We start from the raw sequence: 18240 nt of genomic DNA, 5'->3' as shown, positions 1-18240 counted from the left end.
CTCCTTGGGGGGTGGGGGTGGGGCCTGTCAGGGTTGTCCTCTGAAGGCTCTGCCTGCCCTGCCAGGGCTCAGATGGGCTTCACTTTGTCCGTACCCACCATGTGGCCGAGAAGACCACCTTGTATGACATGGACATTGATATCACCCAGAAGTATGTTGCCGTGGCCTGTCAGGACCGCAATGTGAGGTGAGGAGCTGCCCTGGGCCCTTAGTCAGTCTGGCCTGAACTGCTTTCTGAGTGGGGCCTGTATGGAACCTAGCTGCATCGGTTTTCTCATGAGCTGTCTGCTTTCCTTGCCCCTGCTCATCTGGTCCCTGAGAAGCTGAGTGGGGTGGAGGAACCCAGCGGGTGTTTCCTAGGAGCTGAGCTCACCTAGCGCTAGCCTCCAGATCAGCAGAGGGTTCCTTCTGGCTCTCCAGAAGCTATGTGGGGCGACTAAGAGGTGCTGATGTGGCTCATAAACTTACTCATTCATCTACACTCCCTGAGCACCTGTCTGGGACAGACAGTGCAGGAGTTACAGCAGTGAGCAGGCCAGCGCCAGACCCTGCCTCACAGTCTGGTGGAAAAGAAACAGACCCTTCACCAGACAGTGACAGCATGGAGTGGTCAAGGCTGGGATGCGGGGAGCTTAGGGGCCCTGGGGAGACACCCGACCTCACCTGGAAATCAAGCTGAACTTGATGGAAGGACATGGAAGAGTGAGCCAGGGGAGGGGAGAAGGAGTGAGCCGGGGGCGGGCCATGTGCTAACAGGTTCTCCACCTCCATCTGTTCAATTCAAATTGGGTGCCAGGCACTCACCTTGCTCTGTGGTTGGGGAGATGGACATTAACTCAGCCGGACACCCCAATACATAATCTCTGTGACCTCAGCCTGAGGTGGCATCTCATTCTCTGAGATGGGATTTCAGTCCAGGCCTTGGATGGGGGATAAGAGGTGGCAGGGGGCTTCTAGGGGAGAGGAAGGAGTGGGTAGGCAGGTCTGTGTTGGCTGTATTTTGTCCTCATGCCCCCAGAGTCTACAACACCATGAATGGGAAGCAGAAGAAGTGCTACAAGGGCTCCCAGGGTGATGAAGGATCCCTGCTGAAGGTGAGGAGCCGGGGCCCTACGCACAGACTGCCATGCACTAGGTCCCCCTGTGTCCGCTGCCCCAATGGGCCACCTGAGACCTGTGTCCTCCTTGGCACCTGATCAAAGGATCACATGCTAGCCAGCACCCACTCTGGCCTGGCTAACCAAGGACACTTGGGAGACGGGGGTGGACCAGACTACTTCACCTTTATTTGCTGAACCCTTCGCCAAATGGGGCCATTTTGAGTGGCAACAGAATGGGGTGGGAAGAATCAGGGAGACCTGGGCTCCCTCATCAGGCTTGTCCCCTGCCTGTGTTATCCAGGCCAAGGCAGGGACCTTCTCAGAGCCTCTGGATTAGTTAGGAGTTCAAGTTGTAGGGTCAGACCCCCCTCAGCTCTGTCTCAGGCTGATTGTGACCTTGGGTAAGTGTCACCTCCTCTCAAGCCTGTCTTATCATCTGTAAAATGCAAATACAAAGAGCTTCTTGTCATAGGGTTATTCTGTGGAGGAAACAAGTTACACACGCACCATGCTTAGCACAGGGCCTGGCCGCCATCAGTACCATTGTTGTGGTTGTTAATTTCTTTACCTGTAAAATGGGAGCAGGAGTTTCTGCCCTCCGGGGGTGCGTGTTGTGAGGGCTATCTGGGATGAGTCCACATGCCAAACATCCAGCACAGGTGGTCTTCAGTCAGTGGGGGCTGTGATGTCTGACCCGGCCTCACATTAGGGAAGCAGCAGGCAGCCCAAGCATCATTGTGTCCTCTTCTCGGCAGGTCCACGTGGACCCCTCAGGCACCTTCCTAGCCACAAGCTGCTCTGACAAAAGCATCTCGGTGATTGACTTTTACTCGGGCGAGTGCATTGCCAAGATGTTTGGCCATTCCGGTGGGTGTGCCTTCCTGCTTGGGACAGCTCCCCATACAGCCTTCTGACTCAGAAGGCCAGCGTTTGAAACTAAAAACAAAACACAGAAAAAAACGCACAGCTTCTCTGCTCTGTTTCTAGAAATCGTCACTGGCATGAAGTTCACCTACGACTGTCGTCACTTGATCACAGTATCCGGAGACAGGTGGGAAAGGCCTGGAGGCTGCCCCTGGCTGGCCTCCCTCTGGGAGTGGTGGGGAGAGCAGGGGCTCAGACACCAGCAATGCCGGGATTACAGCCGGCCTGTGCAGAGAGCTCTTCTGAGTGTTCCAGCTTTCTCTCTCTTTGGATGGGTGCGCCTTGGTATCACACCCAGACCTCAGTTCAAATCCCAGATCTGCCACTTATTTACTTGTGACCTTGAGCAGGTCATCTCCCCTTTCTAACTCAATGTGCTCCTTTGTAAGAGAGGTGATACCATCTACCTTGAAAATTGTATGGTGAGAATCAAGTGAGATGACTATATATGTCATCCTGGCATGTTTCCTTAGGTAAATTTTATGTGTGTGTGTGTATGTGTGTGTGTGTGTGTGTGTGTGTGCGTGTGTGTATATATATAATATTTTATATATATATATAAAATAAATCACTTAGCATGTGGTTGGTGCTCAAAGAAGTACCTTTTGTTGCTCCCTTCAATTTACTACAATCCTTCCTCACAGCCCCCTTGAGTCTTGACGCCCTCAGAAGGGGCCCTGGTTAGCTGGGGTGCCCTGCAGCCTACCCAGGGTATAGACCTGACGTGGTCCAGAGCCCCTGCACTAAGATAATGGGGTGTTTTCTGGGAGGGACCAGGGAAGGGTGTCTTGGCTGTGGTGAACCAGGTGGCTCCATAGTCACTGTTCCTCCCCCTTCCACATCTCTCTCTGGCCTCTGCAGCTGCGTGTTCATCTGGCATCTGGGCCCGGAGATCACCAACTGCATGAAGCAGCACTTGCTGGAAATTGACCACCGAGAGCAGCAGCAGCGGAACACGAAGGATGCGAAGTGGAGCAGACACCCCAGGTCGTGGCATCCACCTGTCCATCCCCATCTGTCCTCCCCCAGAGGAATATTGTCCTGCCCTAGGCCCTGAGAGGAGTGATGCGGGGGACATAGCCATGGCCAAGATAGCTCTGCTCTTTGTATACTCGCAGTCTAGTGGGGAAGATGAACTTTGAATACAAAGTAATGATAATACACATGAGAAGGGTTTTGCAGTGGAACAGCAGAGTGCTCAGAGGGCCTGTGAACACTGTGATGGGGAAGCCCCAGGGCACTGTGGGGACCAGAGGAGGCCCCTGCTCCAGCCAGCCATGAGGAGGGAGGTGGTCAGGGAAGGGTTAGTGGAGTTGAGTTGCCTTCGTATTCTTTAAAGTCTTTTGCTGCAAGACCACTTTTATTTGGAGTAGATTCATGTTCTAGTTTTTGATTTGGGATTTTGATTTGGAGGTCTCATTTTGAGTAGGAGATTTTGGGGTTTTTCTTTCTTAATCCAGGAGCTGTCTCTGTCTTGAGGCTTTGCCTCCTCTTGGGGACGGGGCCTTGATATGGGCCACCTGTCCTACAGTGGTATTGGAGGTACTGCAGATCTAGACACCAAGGGAGAGAGCAGCTCCTTTTGGCTCCTGGTTTTGAGGCTCACAGCTGGAGCAGGGTCCTGGCTCCAGTGCCCACCTCGTGGGAAGCGTGTTTTAGACTCCTGTACTCCAAAGGAGCTAAAATCTCACTGCTACCCCTCACTTCCGAGAACAGAACCAGCAACTCAAACCCCACTATCTGCTTTGCTTTCTGTCCCATTGCTGTGGCCCTTGGAGAGTTTGCCTTATTTTTTGAGCCCAGCCTTTTTTTTCTTTCTTTCTTTTGCCCCCACCCTCCCACCCAACCCCCAGTTTGGTTTTTTTTTTAAGCTGTTGTTTCTCAGTCTAGTTGTAGGGTACAGCTCCCTGGCCCATGCTGGTATTATGAGCCTTGTGCTCTGCTCGGCTGACGCAGTCGGTTGCCGGTTGTTGGTTGGCGGCTCACAGCAGCTCACGGCAGCTCTCGTCTGCTGGCCGCTCACGATGGCTGCCGTTCACATGCTGGCTGCCGGTCACTCACGCTAGCCATCGGCCACTCACGGTAGCACACGTCAGCACACAGCAGCCCATGGCACCACATAGCAGCTCACACCAACCTCCGGCTGCTCACGGCAGCCCAGCTCCAGGGAGAGCTATTGCTCACAGTCTTAGCTATAGAGGGCACAGCTCACCTCACTGGCCCATGTGAGAATCGAACCGGTGGCCTTTGGCGTTAGGAGCACAGTGCTCCAACCGCCTGAGCCACCGGCCCACCCCTCCAGCCTTTCTTATAGCTCATTTATTGTGTTGATATATTTCTATCAGAGCGGTGTGGCAGATGAGACCTCCCAGTACCTTCTTGACCAGAAGTCTGTCCCATATGTTCATGTGCAACCTAGCATGGGGCCCAGCCCTAAGCAGGTGCCCCTACCACCTCATTTATCTATTTCTCTTCCTTGCCGTCCTATTCCCGGCTTCAGGCAGGAGACATTTGCATCCGTACCCAGTGAGGTTTGCTCCCTAAGCCCTGGAGAGCAGACAGAGGATGAGCTGGAGGATGAGTGCGAATCTGAAGAGCTGCTGAAGACACCATCCAAAGAGAGCTTGGATCCAGGTTGGGAAAGGGGCCCATCCTAAGGGACCTTCTTTTGACCTCTGTCAGTGTAGAAGTCATTGCTGGGTTTTGCCCACTACTTTGTTTTCTGAGCCTGGCATATACTGAAGCTCAATAATCATATTAGGGCTCTCAGTGTAATAGCAACCAGACTGTCATAGGCTTAAGCTGGAAAGAGATTTATTGGTTCATGTACGTGAAAATTTCAGAGGATTGGCTTCAATCACAGTTGGATCCCGGTATTCAGGTGATGTTAAAGGAATGTATTTTTCTCTATCTCTTGGCTCTACTCTTCTCCATATTGGCTTTTCTCTCAGGCAGACTCTCCCTTTCCTGGGAGGGGTGTAAAGAATATGTCCCAGGGGAAAACCAGAGTGTATTAACCAGAAGACAGAACAGATTCTGTTGTTCAGGCAGAAGAGAGAGTGGTAGCTTAATGACTGTATAAAAGGCCAGGCCCTCTGCATATTTCTGTCCCTCTGTGTCTTCCTTTGGCATAGGCCCTCATGGTTGCAACATGGTTGCTAAAGTTCTAAGCATTGGAGGCATGGTTGAATATTACATTCCCTCCTATCGTCTCCTTTAGAAAGGAAGTTTTTTTCCAGAAGCTCCTGGCAGGCTTCTCTCAGGTCTCACTGGCCATGATTGCTCCAGCTTTGAGAGAGGCTGGAACAGTGATTAGCACTGGATGCTTTTAGCGCTTTTCCCCACCAACAAGGAGAAAACAGGCATGGGCCAATTGCGTGGTGGTTAGTAGGCAACAGCAATATGAGAATTCAGCCTTGGAAAAAAATCCGAGTATGGTAATTTTCTTTGTTGCCACCTCGCTTCGGATCCAATGTCCTCTCCAGGGTGGCCACTTTTATCAGTTTGGTGTGAATCCTTATAGGCCTTTTTCTGAACATTAATATACATATATATACATATCCATAGGATATGGTCATATTTATGTCAATAATTATACCGTAGTTATCTCAAAAGCATCTTATCCACCTGTATGTTTGTGGCTACAAAGCAGAGGCCTCTCTTTTAACCAGCAATATAATAAGGTATTTTAAGTTATACCCTCTGAGTGGGCATTTAGGTTTTTTCTAACTGTGCATGGTTGTGAAGGAGGCTATGCTGACCACTTGTGGGCTACCTCCTTGGACATGTGTGAGAGTTTTACTCCAGGACGGAGGCCGAGGACTAGCACGGCTGGACCCTGGGGTTAGTACACTTTTTCTTTTAGAAGAAAACTCCAGGGGCCCTCAAGATCCAGTTACTGCTCCACACCCAGCAGTCAGTGTGAAGCCTTCCTTCCCCCATACTTTTGCCAACATTTGATAGTCTGAAGCATTTTAATTTTGGTCAGATATTATGGGTAAAACATATCCCATGGTGTAAATGCATTTCCCTGACAGGTAGTGAGGTTGAGCATCTTTTGTTATGTCTCTGGGGTCCTCTAGTGTCTGTTTGGAGAACTGCCTGTTTGTGTATGTTGCCCATGTGTCTGTTGGGTTTATTCTCTTCTCATGGATTCCGTGTATCCCTCCAGATCCTCGGTGCCTGCTAACCAACGGCAAGCTGCCACTCTGGGCAAAGCGGCTGGTGAGTCTGCCTGGAGACTGGGATGCCTTGGGGCTGGCAAAGTAGGGGTGCACTCCTCTATGCACTTGTTTCCTCTAGGGGCCCCTTTCCCCCTCCATGTCTCTCCTTTCCCTGGAGAACCCCATCACCCAGTCTCAGCTTAGCTAGCCCTTCATTTATGCAACACGTATTTACTAAGCACCTATCCTGTGCTAGGCCATTAGATACAGCATTAGATACATTATCCTGGCCATTAGATACAGCAATGAGCCAGGCAGACAAAATCTCTGCCTTCACGGGCTCATTTTCTTGTGTGGGGGGATGGACAGTATCCACGTTAAACGGATAAAGAGTATAGTATTTTGGGAGCTGATAAGTGCTATGGAGGAAAAAAATTGAGAAGGAAATAAGGAATGTTGGGGGGGGGGGACAATTTTAAGGTAAGCAGGAAAGGCCTCACTGGGATGATGATATTTGGGCAGAGCTAGAGTGAGGAATGCAGGTCCTGAGAAAGAATGTTGAAGACAGAACAGTCTGCAAGGGCCAAGGCCATGAGGCAGGATTATGCTTAGCGTGTTCAAGCAAAAGCAGGGAGGCTCTGGTGCCTGGGTTGAGGGTGGATGAGGGGAGAAGGGCTCAGAGAGGCCACGGGGGCCACATGCTGTGGGGCCACGTGGGCTCTGGTGCGTTCCCTTGACATTTCCTTGTTCTTCTCCAATTATTTTTTTCCCCATTACACTGAGTGAGACGGAGGCAAGGAAGGGCTCTGAGCTGAGGACAACCATGATCTAACTCAGGTGTTAACAGGTCCTTGTGGCTGCTTGTGGGAAACAAACTCTGAGAGGCAAGCAGGGGGACCAGGGAGGAGACTGCTGTGATAATCCAGGCAGGAGAGATTGGAGACTGGACCAGGGGGGAGAAGAAATGGTTGGATTCTAGAGGGATTTTGAAGATGGAACCAAATGATTGGATGCGAGGGAAAGAGGGACCAAGGTGATGTTAGGATGGAATGAATGATTGTTAACTTGGAGGAAGGGTAGACGAGGAGCTGGTGGGTTAGAAGTTGGCAACAGAATCCTAAACCCTAGGTTGGAGGGTTTATTTCAGGAACAGTGTCAGACCTCAGATCAAAGCCTAAATGTCAGCTCCACAGGGAAATCCCCACTGCCATCTGATTCCCTGCAGACCAGGTCAGGGCATCTGGCCGTGCTCTCTCAGGCCCCCAAGCTTCCTCTTAGTGTATATTACAATTGGAATTATAGTCAACAAATAATCACTGTGCACTTACTCTGTGTGGGCTCTGTTCTAAGTCTTTTATAAGTATTATCTCGTTTAGATCTCATTGAGGTAGGGGCTTTTCATATCCCTGTTTCACAGATAGGGAAATTGAAGACCAAAGAGGTTAAATAACTTGTTTAGGGTCACATAACTAGGAATCAGAGGACGTAGGATCGACCCTCGGCAGGCTGGCTCCAGAGGCTGAATTCTCAAACACCCACCCTGCAATGTCTGTCAAGCAAGTCTTGGTAGTAGACAGCGGTGGGCTAGACCATGGTGGGAGGAGAAGTGGCTGTATCTTGGATGTGTTTACATGGCAGAGCTAACAGAATTTGCTGAAGAAATACAATGTGGAGTAGGAGGGACAGAACAAGAGAGAGGAATGAAGGGTGACCTCAAGGTGTTGGGCCTGAGCAACTGGAAAGAACAACTTAGATAAGGAAGGAAGCTCTAGGAGGAGCAGGTTTCGGGGGAAGATTAGTTGTTTTCAGCATGTTCACTTTGAAATACCCACTAAACATCCATGTGGATCTGTAGAGCGGTTGCATGTGACTTCTGAAGTTTAAGAGCAAGGTTCAGGCTGGAGACAGATGTCTGGGAGTTGTTTCTGAGTAGTATTTAAAGCCAAGAGACTAAGTGAGGTCTATGCAGTGTCCTTGGTCCTTGTTGGAGTTGGTGTTCACTTGGCTGGCTGCTTGACCATCCCCTGTCACCCTCAGCTAGGAGATGACGATGTGGCAGATGGCTCAGCCTTCCACACCAAGCACAGCTATCAGCCACATGGCCGCTGGGCAGAGCGGGCTGACCAGGAGCCCCTCAAGACCATCCTGGATGCCCGTGACCTGGATTGCTACTTTACCCCCATGAAGCCCGACAGCCTGGAGGACTCCATTCTGGAAACAGTGGAGCCGCAGAGCCTGGTGGGCCTGCTGAGTGAGGTAAGGCTGCCTGCCCAGCCCGGCCTGCACCACCTGCACCACGACTGCCCTCTCAGGACTTGGGGCCTCACTGCTCTCATTTTGGAAATAGGGCTGCCTGTCCTACTGTAGGGGTGCGAGAGGATTACCTGAGACGGTAGAGGGCAGGAGGGTGAGCCCCGGGGCTGGTGCACAGTGAGACTTCCCAGGGCAGACCAGAAACCTGGGAGGCTGGTCACCTTGGGGGTTAAGAGCTTGGGTCAGAGAGCAGGCCTGTGCAGGGCGGGGGGGGGGGGGGGGGGGGCATTTGAGCAAGTGGAGCCCAGCCTTACCCCTTCCAGGCCGTGTGACAGAGCAAGGCTTGCCTTTTTGAGCTTCAGTTTTCAGAAATACGCACATTTTTTAAAAAGATGACCAAGAAAAAGATTTCAAAAAAAAGGTCATTAAAAAATAGCCCCCAGGGGACCTTTATAGGAATCAAGTGCTAAGAACGGCCTGAGATCCCCTTAGAGGTGCTGAAGCAGTTTTTTTTAGCTGTTATTCTATTATTTTCCAAATAAAATTCTTTTTTATCCTATGTTTTCTTTTTATTGTGGCATTATATATATGTATATATGTAATATATATACATACATATAATATATATATACATAATATATATATATTATGTGCTCAGATCTTAGGTATATAGCTTGAATAATTAATTGTTACCTGTGTATATACCTATGTATATCCACTACCCAGGTCAAAATATAGAGCATTTCCTACCTCCAGGAAGACCCCTGTGCCCCTCCCAGTCGGTACCTCCACCCAAGGTAACCAGCATTCTGACCTCTCTCAGCATGGATTGGTTTGCCTGTTCTTGAACTTCATATGAATAGACTCTTAGAGGGTTGGAGCCATACCATTTCCTTGTCTGTAAAAGGGCTGATGCCAATGCAGTGGGGGCACAGAATGAGCTCACGGTGAGCAAAGTGCTTGGCCCAGGCCCTGGCGCACAGTGAGCGTACAACAGTGAGGGCTGCCATTATCCCTGACGTCTTTACCGTAACACTTAGCAGGGGTCCTGGTTGCCACAGCTGCCTCAGATGGCTGTACCTCTTCACCCCACAGTCAGAGAGTCCCCAGGAAGATGGCTGTGGGGATCCCTCCTTCCTGCCCCTACAGAGGGAGTCCTCTGAGGCCAACGAGCTCACCATTTACTCCCTGGAGGCGGAGGTGACAGTCCCAGAGTCAGACAGGTAAGTGTCCTTTGTACCAAGGGGAGCCTTAGTTGGCGAGAGGAAGCCTCAGCTGACAGGTATACCCTAGAAGAACTGCTCTCCCAGAGGGGCATAGGGCGTGGGGCCCTGAAGGGGCAGGAGCCCAGCCCTGCGGCCTCACTTGCAGCCATTTCCCTGGTTCTGGATGGAGGTGCAGGGGGCCTTTGGGAGGAGGCAGGAGAGGCGAGGTGCTCCCAGGAGGAGCAGGGTGCCGATGTTGGGTTCTGGGTGGAGGCCTGTTGTTTACTAACTAGTATGTTGTTTACTAACTAGTATGTTGTTTACTAACTAGTATGTTATCATCCTTCACCCCACTCTTATTGGCACTGCAGCAAGTACTGCGAGAAGGAGGTGGAGCAGGAGCCTGGAGACCAGCAAGATGACTCCTACCTCAGGGTCTCCTCCATCGGTTTGAAGGATCAGAGCCCACCGGAGGGTGAGAGGGCCAGGCAGGGACCCTGCTGTAATCTGATTGTCTGGCCAGGCCCCTTTCTGGGCACTGATGATGACCTTGACACAGTCATCCTGAAACTGAGTCTGTCACAGAGGACAGACGTGTGCCCTCCTGTTACCTGACTGCCCACCAGTGGGAGCCCAGCTCTGACACTTCCTCCAAGTGTAACCTTGCTGGTCCATAAAAATAGAAGCTGGGTATTATCATCCCTGTTCTCTAGATGGGGAAACTGAAGCCCAGAGAAATGGAGCCACTGATCTGACTCACCCAGAAAGGTCCTGGCTTTGGGCTCCTGACACGCCCCACCCCGCCCCTGCTCTGCTGTTTCAGATTCAGGGGAGTCAGAGACCGACTTAGAGTGCAGCTTCGCTACCATCTATTCCTCCCCTCCACAGCTGGACCCAGACCCTCGGTTTGACATGACAATGACCCCCACGCCAGGTAAACGGGGGCCAGATGAAGGGAAGGGCAGTGTATGGCCTTGGCTAGGAGATGGTCATGATGCATAACTACTGGCACATCAGCCCTACACCTGGCGCCCACTGAGCCTCAATTTCCTTACCAGGAAGACAGCCATTAGTTTTTCCTTCTCGGCCTGGTGGCAACAAGGTGTGTGCTGGGCGAGTCCAGCTGTCTCCATTGTTAAGTTTGTGGTGTCTTTGTCAAGGTGTCTGCCATGACTCATGGTGTTGAAGGTTCTCTCCTGCCAGCCCCCTTTGCCTCTCTCCAGAATGCCCAGGAACCACAGAAGAGTTGACCCGGCCTGAGGTGTCAGGCATATCCAATGGCTCCCTGCCCCACACCCCTGAGCAGGAGAAGTTCCTCCGCCACCACTTTGAGACGCTTACTGATGCCCACCCTGAGGGTAGGGCACTGCCCCTCTCAGCTCTGCTTGGGCATGCCATCCAGTGCTGGGCACAGTGTGGGCGTCTCTGGGCTAGGGCTTTCCCCAGCAGGGCTGGTAAGGGTGGTGAGGGCATACGTTTTATCCTAACGACTGAGCTGCACAATTTCCTCTCCTTGATCCAGTTGCTCTGTGTTGTCTGTTGATGGGGTTTTCTAAGGATCTGCCAGCTGGTCTGTGGGTCTGCCTGGGTGCAGGGCTGCTTGGCTGGAGGGATTCTGATGGCTCCTTTGGCATCTTCCCCTAGAGCTCTTCCACAGATCCCTAAGGGACATGAAGGCCTCCGAGGATGAGGACTTTTTAAATCCCCGGCTGAGCATTTCAGCCCAGTTCCTCTCACGCCTCCAGAAGACATCCAGGTAGGAGCTGGCAAACTAGTGAACCTTCCAGCTTTCCGTATCCCCCCAGGGCGGGGCTGTGTCCTCTCAGGTACCCTCAGAGCAGACACAACCACCTGGTTTCCTCCCCACAGGCTCACTCATACCTTCCCTCCCCGGCTGTCCCTGCATCTCGTGAAGTCCCCGGAGGTCAAACTCACAGATCTTGGGGGGAGCCAGCCCAGAGCCGAGCCCCTGACAGCAGGTACTGGCTACGCCTCTCCAGGCAAGACCAACGTGAGTACTAGGGTCACCTCCTTGGGACATAGGCCTGCGAGCCAGGAGACCTTGTCCTCACCTCAGGGCTGTGCTTGCAGGTCCTCTCTGGGGAGAAGGCTCAGGAGCCCCTTGACACCCTAGAGTCCTGGTGCTCACAGAGTAAGTGTCCCCATCCCCAAATGAATAGCCCCAGCCTTCTCAGCAAATGGCCCTGGGTGCCCAGCTGAACCATGGGTGGGGATGGACAGGCTCCACTCAGACCCTGCAGCCTCCTGGGGTGGGGCGCTGTCCATTGGCTCTGCGGCTGGGGTGTGAGAGTGAACTGGCTGCTTCCTTTATAGCCCCCTGCCTCACAGGCCTGACATCCTGTGTCCCCTCCTCCTCAGTGCTGCCCGCAGACAGGAAGCCTCTGACACCCACAGCCTTACCCGCTCCAGACCTGGCTCAGGGTGTTCACACCTCCTCTACCTGCTCCTACATGGAGGCCGCTGACAGCTCCCATGCCAAGATGTCACACAGCACCTCCCTTGAGGACAGTGAGGACCCTGTCCTGGCTGAGCTGACCAGGCCCCTCCACAGGCCCTCATCCATGGGGGAGCTGGCCTCCCGGGGCCAGGAGCTCCAGGCCATCACCACCGCGGGAGCGCCCAATTCTGACTGCAAGGGCCACGAGCCTGCCCAGCCCTCCCGAGGCAACCATGAGGCCCGGGCCAGCCTCAAACTGAACCTGTCGAGCGTCTATGACGGGCTCTTGCTGCCCCCACTCCCACTGGAGCCACCCACTAGTTGTGTCTGGTCCCAGGAACCTGTGGCCACACAGCCCGATGTCACAGTCATAGCAGCTAGCTTGCCGGCTCCCAGCCCCATGGATGGGAGCTCCCTGAAGTTCCACAACTCCACCTTTCTCCCAAGGCTCCCAGAGCCCCTCAACACCCCTGCCCACCCCGAAAGCCCCCAACTTCTGGAGACCAGGCCAGGGGTCCCTGGCAGCATCACGCCTGGTGAGTACCACTCTTGGGATCAGGAGTTGTCCTCTAAGCTTACCCCCTGTAACAGCTGGTTCAGCTCCAAAGGTAGGCACTTGACCAGGCCATAGGCTTGTGCCATTCGTTTATTTCCTGAAATATTTAGTGAGCAATTTGTATGTGTTGGGCTTTGTTCTAGGTCCTGGGAAACTGGGTCATGGTGGTAAACGAGACTACAGAGAATTGACCCCTTAAATGAGGGAACTGCCCAAACTAAATCTATGAGGACAATGTTAAGTGTATCATGAAGTGGTATGTGCTAAGGAGAGAAATAAGAGAAAGGGTTTAGGAAGTGAGAAGTGGGGACAGTGGTTACAGTTTCAAACAGGATGATGAGAAAAGGCATCATTGAGAAGGTGGCATTTGAACAGAGACCTGCAGGTAGGGAGGGAAGGGAGCCTTGGAGAATGAGGGAAGCGTTCCAGGCAGAGGGACAGCAGTTGGGATCAGCCCAGCCACCCTGGCTTCTCTTTGACCAGCTAGAAAGTAGAGGCGTCTTTCTCATTTCCTCCCCTCCACCCCCAGTTGCGCTCAGTCGGATCCAAAACAGCCCTGGACACTGGGGGGAGCCCAGGGTGCCAGCCAGGCGCCTGACCCCAGCTCCCCTTGAGCTGAGCAGTGTGGGGACCGTCGTGCACAAACTGCAGACTGCCTTCCAAGAAGCCCGGGACCTTTACCACCTGGTGAGCCAAGCCCTGGGGTCGGGAAAGGGCTGAGGGGGTGCACTGGGATTGGCCGGCCTGAATGGCCCCTAACTGGGACTGGCCGGCCTGGATGGCCCCTAATCCTTGCAGATGGTGTCTAGTGACCAGGTGAGCACCGAGCAGCAGCAGGCACAGACTGAGCTGGCCTCCACCTTCCTTTGGATCCACAGCCAGTTAGAGGCCGATGACTGGCTGGTTGGGACTAATGTGGCCCCAGCCCAGGCCCTACCCAGCCCAGGTCCCCCCTCCCCACCTACATTGTGCCCCCTGGCCAGTCCAGATTTGCACGCCCTGCTGGAACACTACTCGGAGCTGCTGGTACAGGCCGTGCGAAGGAAGGCACGGGGCTACTGAGGGCCAGCAGTGCTGCTCTTTTCTCATGAAACAGGTATTTTAAGCAAATAAACTGACAGCTCAGAGATTCCTGATGCCTATCCTGGCACATCCACAGAGCCCCCTGCAGGTGGACAGAGGGAGGGATGGTGGAGAGCAGTGCTCTTTGGTGGTCCAGCCCCAGGAATGCTCTGAGGCCCAGGTCCCATGCCCAGTTCTCAGGCTGCATCAATGGGAACACAGGACCACTGTTCAATGTTCCCAAGAAGTTTGGGAACTGCAGTAATGATGACCCTGGCTCCCATGTTGCTTATCCCCAGCCCACTGAGCTGCTGAGGATCACATGTGGTCCCTGCCCAGTGGGGCCCAGCTGTACCAGAGGGAGGGGTCAGCCCTTCTTTTCTGCCCTCTACTGATGCCCAAGAACCCACTGGAGCCGCTGCAATTACCCTGTGCCAGACCCTGGCCACCAGTACACGTTGTCACTGCCCTGACCCTGGGGCCAGGCCCAGGCTGGATCCTGTGAGGTCCAGGATTTTGTCCCCATCTGCAGCAGGGAAAATTGCAGAGACAAACAGGCTCATCCACTAGACAATCTGGGCAGCATGCCCAGGCCATCCAGCAGCTGAGCCTAGTAATTCCTTCCTCAGCAAGAGGATTGTGTCTAGCTTCAGCATCCCATGAGCTCCCAGCTTCCCCAAGCAGCAGGCATGGCCCACCACGTAGACTGCTGTGGCCTGAACCCCCACTTCCCTGTGAGTTCCTCCCTGCTCTGTTTGGTGGTCACAGCCCACCAGAAACAGGCTCGGAGAGTCCCAGTGCCCAGGGTCCCAGAGAGCTGAGACTTGAACCTAGGCTTGCCTGGTGGCAGCCGGACCCTTCAACTTGAGGACATGGCCCTCTGCTGCCTCCACAAACTGACACATCAGAGCCAATCATTCCTGCCCCAATGCCTGTCACTGTTCTACACATTAGGGGTTGAATGAGGAATAGGACAAGCAGTGTCTGCCCTTGTGGTATTCACCTTCTAGAGAGCAGAACGTACAGAAATCAAAACGGTAACTATAAGTAGGTAAGCTGAGGGGATTCAGTGTGCTGATGGAAGGGTCAGAGAAGGCCTTTGTGAGGGGACCTTTGAGCTGAGGCTTGATAGAGAGCATAGGCCATGTGGACATCTCAGGAAAGCATCCAGGCAGATAGATTAGCCAGTGCAAAGGCCCCATGAGGCGATCAAACGTACATGTGAGGCATAGCAACAAAGCCAGGCTGGCTGGAAGGGAGTGAGCTAGAGGAGAGGCGGTGGGAGGAAGAATGGGTTCTACCAGGCAGGGCCTTGCTCATGACATTTAAAACCAAGAAACATTCACACTACAATTTTTCCCCCTAAATTAAAATCCCTGATCTTGGTGTTTGGGGAGGTGCCCAGTCTTGTTTATTTTCAAGGTGCCCTTTCCCTGCCTCAGTGAGCCCAGGTGGTCCAGGTAGGCTGCACCTCTGCCAGGAAGCTCCCTACACAGGCCCACATGCCACCCCCGAAAGATGGGAGACCCACTCTCCCCCTGCCTAGCTTGGCCACAGTTGCCTAAGATTTCTGAGGCAAGATTTGGCATGCAGGCCCCTGAACACCTAGGGGACCATCTTGAGGCTCTGTCCCTGGTGGAATTTAACCCTCATGCCACCCTGTGTTATAGTTAAGACTTTAAGTAGCAGACACCTGGCTTACAGGGGTGCGGGGGGAGGGCCACATTGTATGGACATTTGTTGCTCTTGATTATGTTTCTGCTCTGTCACCTATGAGTGAGTTTCACCCTCCAGTTTAAGACCTCACAGTTGCAACACGGCTGCCATAGCACTTAGCAGTACACCCCTACCGACCAGTAGAAAAGCCACGAAGCAGGGCAGCTGTCTGGGTAGTGGGGAAAACGCAGACTTCCTACATGCCTGCCTCCTCGGAGTAGTTCCAGCCAGTAGGAATGGAGATTGCTTTGATTTGCTTGGACCAGCCACCTCTCCTGTCCTGGACATGCTGCTCAAACCAAGCTGGGTTCTCAGCACAAAAGGAGGGTGGGCTGGTAGTTAGAGGACCCAGTGTGTCTGTCACTTTCCGCTTCCTAGTGGAAGGACCAAACTTCTTGTATAAACCAGCTGGTTAAGAAACCACTGCTGATGAATGTGTGTGGGGGTGGTTTGTGGACCCACAGGATCCCAGTGGGAAGACAGCATACTCACGTGGGATATTTCAGAGTTTAGCGAAGAAGCCATTTGCAAAGGAGTGAGCAGGGAAGAGTGAAACCACAGCACCCCAGACTGGTAGCAGAGGAGAACTGTCATAGACCCCCATCCTAGGCCACAAGGCACAGGGGAGCAAAATGGAACCCCAAAGAGCAAATCCTGGAGAGAGGGCTGCCCAGAGGGGAGCTGTGTCCCTGGCAACCCGCCCCCCAGGGAGGGAGGTGGGGGATCCCCTTCCACATCTTTAGGACTCCCCATTGTCCAAACACTACTGGAAGCCAGAGGAGTATGGCAGCCCAGGTGATGCCCACTCAGGTCAGCCTCCCAGGACACAACAGGACAGAGGGGGACTAGGGACAAAGACACCCAGCCCCAGATTTCTTCCCTAATGTGTTTTCAGCAACAAGACAGAAATCACTCACCCCAAGAGACATGTGTTGGGCATGTCTCCCCATTCGTCAGCTCATTCTTCAGTGCCACCTGCCCTCTGTATTCCACATTGGGACAGATCCTACATACTGGGCTGTCAGACCTCTGCCAGACACACCAGTCACGGCTGTTATGAAATCCAACAATTGTGAAATGGCGACACTTAAAACCCTGTTGTACAAGTGGGTCGACTGAAATGCAGATGCCTGCCTAGCCACCACACCCATTCACACTTCCTAACAACCCCTTTATTTATGTCTTGCCATGTGCTAGACCCCATGCTCAACATTCTCCACACATGATCTACGTGGATCTTGAACACAAACCAGAGATAGGGAGATTCATTAGTTCCACTTTCCAGATGAAGAAGCAGGCTCAGCAAGAAATGACCTGACCCAAGTCCTGCAGAGATAAAGTGGCAAAGCTCTGGGCTAGCAGACTCAGTGCTGCCTCCTTCGCTACCCCAAATGAATCAGCAGGACTGACTCAGGGAATGTGAAGAAATGAATAAATATTGGTTCTTTTACCACCAAGCCTTTGTATAAACTGTTTCCTCTGCCTAGAACACCCTCTCCTTTCACCCTAAACCTCCACTTCAGGGCTCACACCCCGGAAGTCGTTCCTGAACCTTTAGGTTGGATCAGGAGCCCCAAGTCTGGGTTCTCCCCAGCACAGCTTGGATCACTCTGCCTGTGCTTGCCCTATCATGCCTTAGTCATTCTGGGCAGTCACTGGTGTCTCCCCCATGGACTAAGTGTTCATTTTCAGTGTTGAGCTAGGCCTGACCTCTAGTTGGAGCTCAGAAAATTGTTGGGTGAATAAATGAAAGTAACTGCGCGAGGTATGTTCAAAATCCTTGGGGCTGGCCCGGTGGCTCAGGCTGTTAGAGCTCCGTGCTCCTAACTCCGAAGGCTGTAGGTTTGATTCCCACATGGGCCAGTGGGCTCTCAACCACAAGGTTGCTGGTTCAACTTGAGTCCCTCAAGGGATGATGGGCAGCACCCCCTGCAACTAAGATTGAACACAGCACCTTGAGCTGAGCTGCCGCTGAGCTCCTGGATGGTTCAGTTGGTTGGAGTATCCTCTCAACCACAAGGTTGCCAGTTTGATTCCTCGACTCATGCAAGGGATGGTGGGCTGCGCCCCCTGCAACTAGAAACGGCAACTGGACCTGGAGTTGAGCTGTGCCCTCCACAACTAAGACTGAAAGGACAACAACTTGAAGCTGAACGGCACCCTCCACAACTAAGATTGAAAGGACAACAACTTGACTTGGAAAAAAGTTCTGGAAGTACACATTGTTCCCCAATAAAGTCCTGTTCCCCTTCCCCAATAAACTTTTTAAAAAAAAATCCTTAACCTGTGTTTAAGAGGTCAACGACCAATGTAGAACAACAGTCTGGTCAGAGTGCTGAGGTAGGGTCCTGGGAGCCTCCGACTGTGTTTGTGGAACGTGGGAGAGTGGGGGAGAGGTGTCCCAGGTACTCAACTAGGAGCTGGACTATTAACAAACCAGTAGTTTAATGCCTGCTACACCTGAACATTATGCTTCTGGCTGAACAGCTCTGGGCATCTGAGGATCAGAGAGGTGAAACTTCCTAAAGATGTACAGCCTGGGTCCTCACTTTGTCCTTATCTATTAGAGGGCCTTGCTGTCCCTCTATCCTCTGGAGCAAGCAATCACAGTCACCCTCTCCCCTGCTTCCTCAGCTGCTGTGATTTGAATAACCCAGCAGGCTGTTGGATGTCCTGTGGTGACTGATTTGCCTGGCAAACCGACCCTCCAGTCCTTGGCCCTGCTTGTACTAAGGGAAGACACTCAGTTCTACTGAGATCTGTTCCCTCTTCTCACCCCAAAGAGCTGCCTAGGCTCCACTCT

At 52.7% G+C, this 18240-nt stretch overlaps 1 protein-coding gene across 8 annotated transcripts in view; it reads left to right on the top strand.

Annotated features, from left to right (window-relative positions):
* Nucleotides 1–16894, top strand: part of WDR62 (WD repeat domain 62) — a 42949-nt gene extending 26055 nt beyond the window's left edge. For 4 of the 8 annotated variants that reach the window (XM_088800618.1, XM_088800616.1, XM_088800617.1 and 1 more), the window contains 18 exons: nucleotides 66–187; nucleotides 1019–1094; nucleotides 1856–1967; nucleotides 2088–2151; nucleotides 2886–3014; nucleotides 4525–4658; nucleotides 6196–6248; nucleotides 8225–8443; nucleotides 9536–9663; nucleotides 10017–10120; nucleotides 10469–10579; nucleotides 10869–11003; nucleotides 11290–11401; nucleotides 11515–11656; nucleotides 11737–11797; nucleotides 12025–12639; nucleotides 13189–13346; nucleotides 13458–16894. In XM_088800618.1, coding sequence (XP_088656744.1) covers nucleotides 66–187; nucleotides 1019–1094; nucleotides 1856–1967; nucleotides 2088–2151; nucleotides 2886–3014; nucleotides 4525–4658; nucleotides 6196–6248; nucleotides 8225–8443; nucleotides 9536–9663; nucleotides 10017–10120; nucleotides 10469–10579; nucleotides 10869–11003; nucleotides 11290–11401; nucleotides 11515–11656; nucleotides 11737–11797; nucleotides 12025–12639; nucleotides 13189–13346; nucleotides 13458–13721 — 2739 coding nt within the window. In that variant the 3' untranslated portion in view covers nucleotides 13722–16894. The remainder of the gene's footprint in view (nucleotides 1–65; nucleotides 188–1018; nucleotides 1095–1855; nucleotides 1968–2087; nucleotides 2152–2885; nucleotides 3015–4524; nucleotides 4659–6195; nucleotides 6249–8224; nucleotides 8444–9535; nucleotides 9664–10016; nucleotides 10121–10468; nucleotides 10580–10868; nucleotides 11004–11289; nucleotides 11402–11514; nucleotides 11657–11736; nucleotides 11798–12024; nucleotides 12640–13188; nucleotides 13347–13457) is intronic. The other 4 variants (XM_088800619.1, XM_088800620.1, XM_088800622.1 and 1 more) reach the window with 4 other exon arrangements.
* The last annotated feature ends 1346 nt before the right edge of the window (nucleotides 16895–18240 follow it).

Source organism: Rhinolophus sinicus, chromosome 8 (genome assembly GCF_057876585.1).
Source record: "Rhinolophus sinicus isolate RSI-liver-muscle chromosome 8, RSI-T2T, whole genome shotgun sequence".
Taxonomy (NCBI): domain Eukaryota; kingdom Metazoa; phylum Chordata; class Mammalia; order Chiroptera; family Rhinolophidae; genus Rhinolophus; species Rhinolophus sinicus.
The sequence above is the reverse complement of the archived record's forward strand: the minus strand, read 5'-3'. Positions and strand labels throughout refer to the sequence as shown.